The sequence below is a fragment of the Seriola lalandi genome, unplaced genomic scaffold (assembly GCF_002814215.2).
Source record: "Seriola lalandi dorsalis isolate HSWRI2012SDOR001 ecotype SW California unplaced genomic scaffold, Sedor1 jcf7180002054325, whole genome shotgun sequence".
NCBI lineage: Eukaryota > Metazoa > Chordata > Actinopteri > Carangiformes > Carangidae > Seriola > Seriola lalandi.
In genome coordinates, this window is record NW_019524878.1 from 403334 (window position 1) to 416003 (window position 12670).

The 12670-nt window shown below is 41.4% G+C and overlaps 1 protein-coding gene across 3 annotated transcripts in view; it reads right to left on the minus strand.

Moving 5' to 3' along the window:
- Window positions 1-6539: 6539 nt before the first annotated feature.
- Window positions 6540-12670, minus strand: part of LOC111655561 (Wilms tumor protein homolog) — a 23754-nt gene continuing 17623 nt past the window's right edge. For 2 of the 3 annotated variants that reach the window (XM_087174179.1, XM_023407011.2), the window contains 4 exons: window positions 11919-12063; window positions 11031-11120; window positions 10472-10564; window positions 6540-8951 (listed from right to left, as the gene is read on the minus strand). In XM_087174179.1, coding sequence (XP_087030305.1) covers window positions 8830-8951; window positions 10472-10564; window positions 11031-11120; window positions 11919-12063 — 450 coding nt within the window. In that variant the 3' untranslated portion in view covers window positions 6540-8829. The remainder of the gene's footprint in view (window positions 8952-10471; window positions 10565-11030; window positions 11121-11918; window positions 12064-12670) is intronic. The other variant, XM_023407012.2, reaches the window with a different exon arrangement.

Sequence of the window (12670 nt, forward strand, 5' to 3'; positions counted from 1 at the left end):
ATATATTTCATATATGGATATTCAACATGTACATACTGTATATTACATTTGTGTCAGGGTAGAATACTATAAAACCCCTATTTCAGCCAAGAAATGCATAAAAACAGTGTCTGTTTGGGGCTCGCTATCACACCCCAATCATAGATGTCTATGAGTTGTTAGCGTTCCCTCCAAAGACACATTTCCCCTCGAAACGTTCATTAAAGTAGCTTCATTAAAGTAACTATTTGAGGCAGTAAAAACTCTGGACAGAGCCATGCTAGCTGTGTTCCCTTGTTTACCCCCATTATTTCCTGTTTATACCACAGATAGCATAGTCTGAACAGTCCCAACCAATCCTAGTACGAGATCTGTTCAGCCAGAATAATTAAAATCACCCTTGTGTGCTTACTACTAGTTTGCTTTGTCTTTAACTGAAAAGGAAACGGTGACTTCCATTTGAATATCCTCACAGGGGACAAATAATTTTTGTATGATTTGCAGTACTGTAATCTTAAAAAGGTGTATAAACTTTATTCCACAGATACAGTGGCCACCCATGTTTTAGGTGAATATATCATCCACTTAATCCATATGAACCGTTCCTTTTGAGGGCTGGTGTTGCAGACAATGACTGTGTGTATCTGTGGTTTAACTCGTGTCCCTCTCACTTGTTTGGCAGAATCTGCGTGTTTTCCTCTGCATCTGGCTTCTCTCTCAAAGCAGTACAGGAAGATGGGGCTTGGGTTTCTGAGCGGCAATATAAAAGCATCTGAACTTGGGGAGATGCAGAGCTGATCGAGGATGGTGGGAGTAAGGGAGAGAGATGGTACATCCCCGAACATGGTGTTCGCCATGCGAAGAAGCCAGTAAAACTTCGTGTAGTGTTCGATTGCTCGGCCAGATACAAAGGTACCAGCTTAAACGGTCATCTTCTCTCTGGACCTGACATGTTTAACAACTTGAGTGGAGTTCTCAGCCGCTTTCGACAGCACCCCGTTGCGCTAAAGTGCGACATCGAGAAGATGTTCCACCAGTTCCATGTTGAGGAAGCTGATCGCAACTACCTGCGCTTCCTTTAGTGGAAGCAAGGAGATTTGAACTCACAGCCTAGTGAGCTCCGAATGAAAGTACATCTGTTCGGTGCAGCGACTTCACCTGGATGTGCAAATTTCGGGCTGAAGCACCTAGCTAAGGAGTATGCCGACATTTACCCTCAAGGCTCACGTTTTGGCATGAGGGACTTTTACGTAGATGACGGCCTTACTAGTGTGAAAAGCGCTGAAGATGCTATTCAGCTTGCCAGAGAGGCATGTGAACTTTGCGCCACGGGTGGTCTCAGACTACACAACTTTGTATCGAACAACAGAGAGGTTCTAGAGAGTAGGCTATATATATATCCTCTGAACGGGCGACCATATGATATGGACCTCACATTCGATGACCTGCCACTCAAGAGAGCTCTCGGGATTCAATGGGATGTGGAGTCTGACCACTTCAGGTTTAACGTCAGTCTCAAAGAGCAGCCTGCTACGCGTCGTGGCATCTTGCTCAAGGCGAAGATCAGTTCAGAGATGTTCTGCAGTCCACTCCAGACATCTCTGGTGTTATTCTGCACTAGCCGCCTTTCCAGTTTCTGTCTGTAACGGTCCTTCTCTTTCCTGATTTTCTGTTTGAGTTCCTTCTGGACTCTGCGCAGCTCCTTCTTGTCCCCCGATCTAAAGACCCTCTTCTTCTCGTTCAGCAGGGCCTTAATCTCAGAGGTCACCCAGGGTTTATTGTTGGCGAAACAGCGTACTGACTTGGAGGGCACAGCGTTCTCCACACAGAAGTTAATATAGTCTGTGATGCAGTGGGTCATGGTGTCGATGTCGCCATCGTGGGGGGTGCAGAGCGTTTCCCAGTCTGTTATTTCAAAGCAATCTTTAAGTCTGGCACTGGTCTCCTCGGACCACACCTTCACAGACCTCTTCTCAGGTGGTTGTTTATTCACCAGAGGGGTGTAGTCTGTGATCAGATGGACAAGGTTGTGATCTGAGCATCCCAGCGGGGGGAGGGGGGATGAGGTGTATGCATTCGTGATATTAGCATACAACAAGTCCAAAGTTTTATTGTCCCTGGTGTGACAATACACATACTGGGTGAAGGTAGGAAGAGCAGAGGACAGGGACGTGTGGTTGAAGTCCCCAGAGATGAGGAGGAGGGAATGGGGGTGCTGGTTTAGAAGTTGAGAGACAACACTATGGATCTGGTCTGTGGCTGCAGCGGCGACGGCCGAGGGGGGATGTACACAGTCACCACAATGACATGTGAAAACTCTCTCAGGAGATAGGACGGCCGCATGCTAACCGCTAGCAGCTCCAAGTCTCTAGTCACAAGCAGAGTCTTCTGAAAATGAGCTTCAGATGTTTAATGTTTAGTCCGGTGGAACATTTGAATGCAGCCACAGAAGGTCAGAGCATTCTTTGTTGGTACAGATCATTTTTAACATTTGTAACATTACATACTTAAAGATTAAATGTTAACATAAATAGTGCAAGTTCAAGTTTGAGATGATTTTAATCTGTTTTACACAGTATTTTTTTACTATGTCTTCCAAAACAAAAGGTTTACTACAATATTAAGCATGTGTTAATATTTCATTGATTGACACTATTTTGACACTCATTATTAGGAAAAAGTTTCTCTGCAGAAACTTTAGTGGTGTAACTTTATTGATGGTGTTTGATCATAATAATTCAGGAAAAATCTTAAACTTGAGTGGATTCACTTTATTGAGGGTGTTTGATCATAATAAATTAGGAGAAATCTGTAAAATAACAGTTTTTTCGCTGTAGAAATATTATTGAAAGTTTCCATAAATTTATTGTTTTTACACTTTATTTGTATTTATTAGGATATTTTACTTTACTTTTATGGTTTTTGTTTGGCAGCCGCTCCTGCCAGCCATTTGACGTGAATTTATTGACAAATTTCAAACGTTTATCACTAGTCTCAAAACTTAGACCATATTTAACAATAATCAGATTTCTCAAACACTCCCATTTCTTGGAGGTCCGTCATCCCTCGGTGTCCCTTTGGCTTTACTGGAGAGGATAATCATGTTGGAAGTGAATCTTCCGTCAGCCTTTCACTCTTTTCATCTACCACAGCCAGAAGCTGTCAAAGCTTCAGCTCAGTCTGGGCTGGAGGAACATCACCTTCTTCCTGTTTGGTGCCATAGAGCACTAAAACAGATTTCCCTCCAAATCCAACCCAGAGGCACAAAATGTAAAACACAGAATAGAGGTGCTGGTAGAGGCTGCCAATGGTGCATTACATGGTATTGGTGCTGAGATAAGGTTGTTAAAATCAACATTAAGACAAACAATAAGACAAGTTTCTAAAAAAAAAATGACAAATGATCATATTTTCTTGCTCTGCTTTCTGTTTGCTCAGCACTTATTTTGCACTTTTTGATATTAATCTCCCCTGCTGTGGCTCTGCTGTGCTCATGTCAGAATTTTTATCCTCTTAAAGCAACTTGAGTCTTTGACAGTAAAGGAATGCAGCCTCTTGAGAAACAAACTGCACTGAGCACTTCCAGCTCTGTGTGTGTGTGTTTGTGTGTGTGTGTGTGCGTGCGTGTGTGTGTGTGCATGCATGCGTGCGTGCGTGCGTGCGTGCGTGTGTGTGTGTACTCAGCTTCAGGGGAATGAGTTGTGCTGAGCCGTACCAGGACCTAGACATCCACAGTATCATCTCCCTCTCTTCCACAGATCCCAGAACAACATGACTGCAGAGGGATGTCTATTTCTCTTTTTTCTTTTATCTTTCAGTCTTTCCCCCAGCTTCTTTTCTGTCTCTCCTACTCTGCTTCTGTTTTCTTTCACAATACTGCTGTTTATCTATTTATTTAGGTCTTTCTTTCTTTTGCTCTTTCTTTTTACTTTGGAAAAAAATGAGATCACTGTTAGTCAATTCTGCTCTTATGTTCAGACACCAAATATCATTTTTTTTATATATCTATATATATTCATAAGACCCAGGGGGATGTGCATAATACATCACAATTAATTCACTGCCAATACTAACTCACTAGGGGGCAAAATGACTTTATCAAAACTTTATTGCCACCAGTGATCAGCTGTCTGTCCCCTTCCAGTGCCCTGCCTTATAAGTGTGGCTAACAATATCTTATTTGGGAGAATTAGTAAACTTTTTGTAGTATTTTCTAAAATTTATACACGCAGTATTCTGGATCCAGGTAATATAAGTTGTCTTTTAAGCTAACGTGGGCTGGGTATAGTTGTATGCATGACACAATAATAAACACTTAATGCACTCAATAACTCAGTCATTCATATTATACATATTATACTGAACTCTTAAACAAAGATGAACATTTTGATATGTTGCAATAGAAAAAGCAGAGGTAAAACAATGACACTAACGGTGTGCTTGAATGGAAGTGTTCATAGCAGGTATTGTGACATGTCATAGCAGGAAAAGCAAGAAGAGCACAGGTGTATTTGATACAATTGATGGATGGATACTTTCCACTTAGCGGAGGTCTTGGTATTGTGTGTGCTGGCTCACTGGAGCAACTTACTTAATGCAATTATTTCCATCTGTGCTTTTTTTTGTTATGACAAGTCAAAATATGTGCTGGGATGAAGGTCTGTTGTACCAATTAAATGCTGGAAAGGTTTGAGATGCTGGAGGCTAATGGGAGCTGCAAACTAAGCTAAAGCATTAGCTAGCATTAGTTTGATGTACACTAGCTAAACAATGCTGTTTGTTTATCCTAGCTTTAATATTATGCATAGTGAATTGTCGCTAGTTAATCAACCTAGCTAACATTTAACCCAGTTGTTTGTATTGGCATGAATACCCAGAGATTTTTGTACTCATTTTCCATTCACTCATTCCTCAACATTTGTCCAAACTTCTTGTAAGCAAACCAGCTACATAGTTAGCATGCTCTATAGCAGCTACACAGTTGTCATGGAGACCAGATTAAGGTAACCACAGATATATTGTGATTTGCTAAACTGTCTCAGATTGTCACTGCATGTGATATTTCTCTCAGTATTTAGCAAGAGGCCAAATCCATGTTTTCTCTATCTGCTCTAAATAGAACATTAAGATACAGCGTCTAATGTGACTACTGGAAGTGGACAAAACTACAGTTACACTGACCACATATCTTGCTTTAAAGGGCCTTTAGCGGCATGAGGCTGGAACAGAGATGAAACACCAAAACACACACACATGCGTGCGCACACACACACACACACACACACACACACACACACACACACACACACACACACACACACACACACACAGAGCACAGAGAGAGAGATGAGAGATATAGGCCTTGTCAGACAGCTGAGATATAGCACAAGAGCCCTGGGGAGTTTCAGGGGATTTCCACCGAGGGAATTGGACACATTGTCTGATTTACACTAACACTTTGGCTAAACTTGATGATAAAAGTTCACATAAGAAACATTGCCGTATCTGTCTTTATCCATCTCCACCTCCATATGTCTCTGTCTGGGTTTAATGCCTCCTTTCTCTTTCTCTCTCACCATGAATTCTGCGGCGGCTCTTGGTCGAGAATGTTTTAAAGTTAGGAATTGTTATTTTCACGTGTGAGTGAATCTTTTTTAGGAGTATTTCCTCTGTTAAAAAAAAGAAAAAAAAGAAAGTTTTTTCGTAAGTATTTGTGAAGCTGAAGGTCATAAAAGGTGAGACAAATAATTAACGAAACCATGGATTTTGACCACCCTGAAAAAAGCTAATGGTGGACGAGAAGGATGAGAGATATTAAAAAGCAGCAGCATGAGAGAGGCTGAAAGAAAACACATTCATTTTTATCAGCCTTTACTGCTCCTTTTTTTACTGAGCGCCAAGGAATGCAACAAGGAATCTGGTGAGAGATAAAGAGAGGAAAGTGGATGGTACTCCACTGTACTGTGTGTGTGTGTGTGTGTGTGTGTGTGTGTGTGTATGTGTGTGTGTGTGTGTGTGTGTGCACAGTATTATGGCCTTAAGCTTCTGAACTTTGTTCCTCTGTGTTCTCACTCACAAACCTGATCTCTAATAATGTTTAATACAGTATTTAAAATTACGACGTGCTGTTTGTCATAAAGAGGACATGATATACTGCACTGAAGAAGAAAACCTTCTCTAGTGAATTATGGGAGGGAAGCTTGTTCAGGGTCAGCTGATGAATAAATATAATATTATAGTATATATTTCATAGACTTTTATGTATTTTATATATATATATATATATATATATATATATTACGAGATAGTGGAACTTAAAGTTAAGTTGCATATTTCACATATAACAATTACATCCTTGTGATGATAGAAATCCATGTCATGAGTCCAGCAGTATTTCATGGATATTACTTTCTGTGTGTGAAGATTTTAATATTCCAGGGCTGAAACTATAACGTGACCTGTCTGTGAGCTGTATGGCTATTAAATAAATGTTGACTTAATATTAAAAAAACAACAAAGAAATGCAGAAATGAATAAATAATGACCACGCAGACAAACTGTTACTGTATCAAAACAGTCACAATACATTTACACAGAGAGAAACCATCATTTTCAATAATCTCACACTTTCGAGTACAAAATGTTTCACTGACATTTGCTGTTTTATGACTCATATTAATACACATCAAAGAAAGACAAAAGAAAGTATAAACAGTTCCTAGATCCATCCAAAGAAAGTCTAAAATATATCAGTTAAGTTAGATGTTTCTCCCCATGGAAAGAGTTCAGTTCTCATGGTGAAGAAGTATTATTTACATCTTGACCATAATGTCCCGGCCACAGAGCCAGTGTGACCCAGCAGACATATTTTAGAGCTTGCAGTGTCTAAAACGCTGCCAAAATCCAGCAATATTTACACACCATAGAGACAAGAGACTCAGATGATTTACCACAAAGAGTGCTGCTAGAAAAAATATCCAATTTTCACATTACTCAAAAACAAAAAAAGTTCAGCTTTTTAAATGCAACCGTTAAAAAGGCATGTTTGTGTTTGCAACATATGCTTTATGCTGACCAGACAAAACACCAAAAGCTTAAATTGCAAACACTGCATAGGGTGTCGGATGCAAACTGTTTACTTAACTTGATCTTTTCAAATTAAAGCCAGCGTTGTCTTTTACTGCTGAACTGGTAAAACTATACTGTAGGAAGAGGCAGAGAGGTCTGTCCTGTACGTGAGCACAAGAGGCACTGAACGACGCCTCTCTCCTTTTAAATCAATCCAGTGAAAGCAATTTTTTGTCCATGAAGAGATAATAAATAAACCATCCCAAAGTAGTTCAACATAAGACATATTTACAACAGCTGAGAAGGTGAAGGCTAAGCTGGATGCAGCATGAATGTGGCTGACCACAACTCTTGACCTCCGTGTACACGTGGTGGTGGTTGGTGGCAAGAAAACAGACAATAATCAGGGATGAATGAGATATTACATTACAGTTAAGATGGAAGCTTTTCTTTTTTTTGTCAGATTCTTCATCACTTGACATGGAAAGATACCAACGTTTACTTTGGACCAGTTCAGAAGTGCCGGGCATGAGGACTTTACAAAGTAAATGTCGATCTAATGAGGTCTGTGTACATTTTCATATTTACATCTGTCTTAACGCAGCGTCTGATTCCAGCAGCAAAGTTTTTACTGGTAAAAAAAACAAACATGAGATAATGTTTTTCTCAGTTGTGAATTCTTTTGGGAGAACCTGGAAGAACGTAGGTGCTGACTGATTTTTATAGATTTATTTATTGGATAGCTCTGGTGATGTTCTGTATTTCATTCACTGTCAACAAATCTCATGAAAAGACAGAAACCAAGAATGAAATGATTCCACTAACAAGTCTGTGGAGCCAAAGCCTGACAGATGTTATTCCTCTGTGCCAGAGAGCTCTATTGTCCAGGAACGATTACAACGCAATCAACGGGTCACACATGTTCCTTCATTAAAACGAACATGGGCTGTAATTTATTTTGAATGAAATGAAAATACACTATTCTCACTACAGTGCCATATCTGCAGCTAAAAAAATAGTCCCCATCAAGTGTTGTTCCTGCTCAAATAACGTTTGCTAAAATCCACAGTGTTCAGCTGTTTTATAAAACTAGTTAGCCTTTTAAAAAATATATACATACTTAAAAGCCTGTGGTGGCGGCCTGTTTTCTAGGCACTGGTGAGATGACGAGGTTGACGGTTTTATCAGATGCAAGAACACTGCACAGCGGCATAAAAATCTTAGGAGGAGGGATTTTACGACCCATTTTTTACCTTGATTACAAGGTAAACGGTAGAAATATAAAGTTATCTACCAGGAATGTGTATTTCCATGTACTTAACCGGCCAGCGCAGCACGATACCGAATGATGTTACGTTGCAGCAAAAAAGCCTGTTGGAGTCCCTGCTCCGTCACCATTGTGGTCGTATTCATGGATGAAGGACTGTGTTTTTCACACACTGTTGGCCTTTTCATGGGATTTGCTGAAAACAATACAAATACAGAATATTGGCTTATCCTTTAAATTCCACACTCGTCCACACTCCACAGCGGATATAATCCACAGATGTCAGAATCTTTCACGACTTTTGGACAGATTTGTATTTTGCCTCCGGGTGTAAACTGTGGTATCTACTTATTAAAAATCGAAATGGTATACACCTATTAACTTTTTCAAGGGACCCGCAAGGACTGTGGACTTTACAGAGGCAGGTTTCGCAGGTGCAAAAGGGGGGGGGGGGGTTCATGAGAAAAAAAAAGCAGATGCTTAAGTTTAAAACTGGGACATGGGCCGGACACAGTTCAGATGGCCAGCTGGAGCTTGGTGAGGTTCCTCTGGTGCATGTTGTGGTGTCGCACCAGCTCATCGCTCCGGGCAAACTTCTTCTGACAGTTTGGCCACCGGCAGTTAAATGGCTTCTCACCTGAGAGACAAGAGGCGGGACGGACGGACAGAGGATGGATTGAAGAAGACACGGAGAAAACGACAGAAGCATTAGAATATCATACTGATCGATAGCTGGATGGGACGTTTAAGTGTACTTTATATAGAATATTTATGTAGTTCATACTAGAACAAATCAAGTAATGGTATATACATGTTGACGTACACTTACTGAGCGCTTTATTAGGGACACCTATACAGCTGCTTGTTTATCCGATCAGCTGATTATGTGACAGGTCAGGTCAGGTCAGACAATTTGTGAAACTACTCAGCTCCTGTGATTTTCACACACAACAGTCTCTAGAGTTTTCACTCAGAAAGGTGTGAAAGATAAAAAAGAGAGCGGGAGTTCTGTGGACGGAAACACCTCGCTGATGAGAGAGATGAATTGTCAGACTGGTTGGAGCTGACAGAAAGGCTGCAGTAAGTCAGATAACCTCTCTTTACAACTGTGGCTAACATCTCAGAATGAACAACATGTTGAACCTCGAGGTGGATGAGCTACGACAGCAGAAGACCACATCAGGTTCCTCTCCTGTCAGCCAGGAAATCAGAAATCTAAGGCTGCAGTGGACACACGCTCAGCAACACTGGACAGTTGAAAACTGGAAAAATGTCAACAGCATGAATCCATGAACTCAGCCTGCCTTGTGTCACCAGTCCAGGCTGGTAGTGGTAGTGTGACGGTGCGATGGTGTCATGGTTTGAACGCCGCAGCTTGTCTGAGGATTGTTGTTGACCGTAGTCTCCCGCTCATCCGGATCCGGGTCGTGGGGGCAGCAGCCCTCTCCCCAGCCACTTCCACCAGCTCTTCTGGGAGAATCCCGAGGCGTTACAAGGCCAGCCGAGAGATATAATCCCTCCAGCGTGTCCTTGGTCGGCCCTGAGGCCTCCTCCCGGTGGGACATGCCTGAAACACCTCCCCACCTCAACTGGCTCCTCTAGACGTGGAGGAGCAGCGGCTCTACTCCGAGCCCCTCCCGGATGACCGAGCTCCTCACCCTATCTCTAAGGCTGAGCCCGGCCACCCTGCGGAGGAAACTCATTTTGGCCGCATCCCTTTATGGCCACAGTTTTCCCTCTTATAATGGCGACTTCCAGCAATGATGAACCAAGTCACAAACGTATCAATGAGCTCAGTGAACTTCAGTGGCTTCCTCAGTCACCAAATCCAGCTTCCAGATTGGCAGCATGACTGTGCAGGTGACAAATCTGCAGAAATGATTTGATTCAGACGCGTCAACACGGAGCAGAATCTCACAAGGAAAGTTTCCAACGTCTTGTGGGATTCATCCCGAGAAGAACTGAAGGTGTTTTGAGCGCAAAGGGGGAGGCCCCTACTCTGTTTTAGTATGGCGTTCCTAATAAGGTGCTCAGTGAATGCACAAACACTATCACATTACTTTACTTTGAGTCTTTACTGTGCATGATTGAACTGTATACTGTACATGTAAACTTCAAATGGATGAAGAAGAAATGGAAAAATAAAAGTTTACGCACTTGTTTTACCTGTATGAGTCCGGGTGTGTGTCTTAAGGTGGTCAGACCGAGAGAACTTTCTCTGACACGTCTCGCATTGGAAGGGTTTAACTCCTAAACACATGTACAGTATGCATGCACGCGCACACACACACACACACACACACACACATACACACACAACACACACACACACACACACCACACACACACGTTCAAACATTCAACACACAAACAAACACAAGTTCACACACACATACAGAAAACACATGTTTACCATCCCACACACACACACACACACACACACACAGAGGGAGATAGAAAAATACAGTAGAGCAGAGGCTTGCAGGTATTGAAGCCATTCCAAAGTTTTCGCCAGCCTTTAGTAACTTCGTCTGAGGGGAGCTCAGTGTGGTGCACCACCGTACACAAAATGCAAACTGTGCCCTTCAAAACACTGCATTGTCCACAACATGGCTGTCATGCAAACGGCAAAAGTAAGTAAGTGAGAGCAAAGAACAAGGAACTGGAAAAAAATAAAATAAAGACAGAGAGGCCGACTGAGTGAAAATGATCAAACCTGTGTGTCTCCTCTGGTGTCTTTTGAGCTGGTCCGAGCGGGAAAAGCTCCGGCCGCAGTCTGTGAACTCACACTGGTAGGGTTTCTCCCCTGGACAAAAGACAAGACTGAGGTCACTAAAAGTTAAATACATTTGAAATAAATCTTATTTTTCCCTTAAGATATGGCAGATAACACACACACATACCCAAAAGGAAAAAAGGTATAAAGGTGAAATTGTTTAATTTTGTAGACCATAATACTGAAGCTGTCCTTGTGAATAATAACGGATAACAGAAATATCTGCAGAGCTGAAACAATTAAACGATTAATCCATCAGCAAGTCAACAGAAAATATATCAGCCAAAATCTTTAAACAATTATTTAGAATTGTTTTAAGAAAAACGTCAGAAATTCACTGTTACCAATTTCTCAAATGTGAATAATTGCTGCTTTTCTTATTCGTCTGTGACAGTAAACTCAGTGTGTTTGGGTTTGGGCCTGATCAAGACTCACAGTTTTGTGACACTGAGAAACATCTTTAGAGTCACAACACTACTGAGGTCAAACTGAATACACCGGCTAGCTGTTAACATTGGCTCTGCTGGTCGCAAATGTGGAGGAAAAAAAAAAAAAAAGAAATCAGCATGAAGGAATGCCGTGTTTTGCTCTTCAGATTTAACTGGAAATCTAAATGATTTCTTTATTTCACATAACAGGAAGTATTTTCTGGCAATAGTAGATAAGGAAACTGAAGCCAATGGAAACATTATTTTAAAAGTTTGTTCTCCTAAAGTCAAAAAGGAACATGCTGGTGACAGTAACTGTGCTCCTGGGAAATGTGTGGAAACGCTGACACTAGCAATACTGCTGTCACATAGTGAGTGTGATGTTACAGCACATTTTCACCTGTGTGTTTGCGACTGTGCATCTGCAAGTGAGACAGCTTGAAGTAGCGTTTGTTGCACCCTGGGTAAGCGCACATGAACGGACGCTTCTCGCTGGTCTCTGACCGCACGATGGCTGGAGCGATGCTGGGAACCCGCCTCACATCCTACACAAAACCACACCCACACACACACACACACACACACACACAACACACACACACACTTTTAATCTAAAGCCAAGCCACTCAATGCAGAATTAACAAAAACTCTCCCAGGACATCAATAATTGAACCAGTGAAATGTAATTTAGAAAACAGGCAATTAAATCTTTACTGGGTGTAAATAAGTACATGTGATGTGTCTGGCTCGTGGGGATGATTATAATAAAATGATCATATATTCATTAGATGGGAATTAGCAGTAAAATGACCCCAGACTGACTGCAGCCCAAAGGGAGCTGTTAGTCACGCCTGTTAGACAGACCCCCTTCCAGAGCGCCCCATTACAGCCCCACCACTCACTGCAGACACTGCTGCAGAACAGGAAATAACACATGGCTGTACAAAATATATATATATATATATATATATATATATATATATATATATTTATAATTTAATATATATTATATAAATATTTCCTCTCTTCTTCTATTTGTCCACCGTGTACATGACATTTCAGGACTTTCGTCGCACTTCCTGTATCTCTGTGCCATTTTTCAGATGTTTCCACTTTACACCACTCTATACCTAAAAAATTTGTCCATCACTT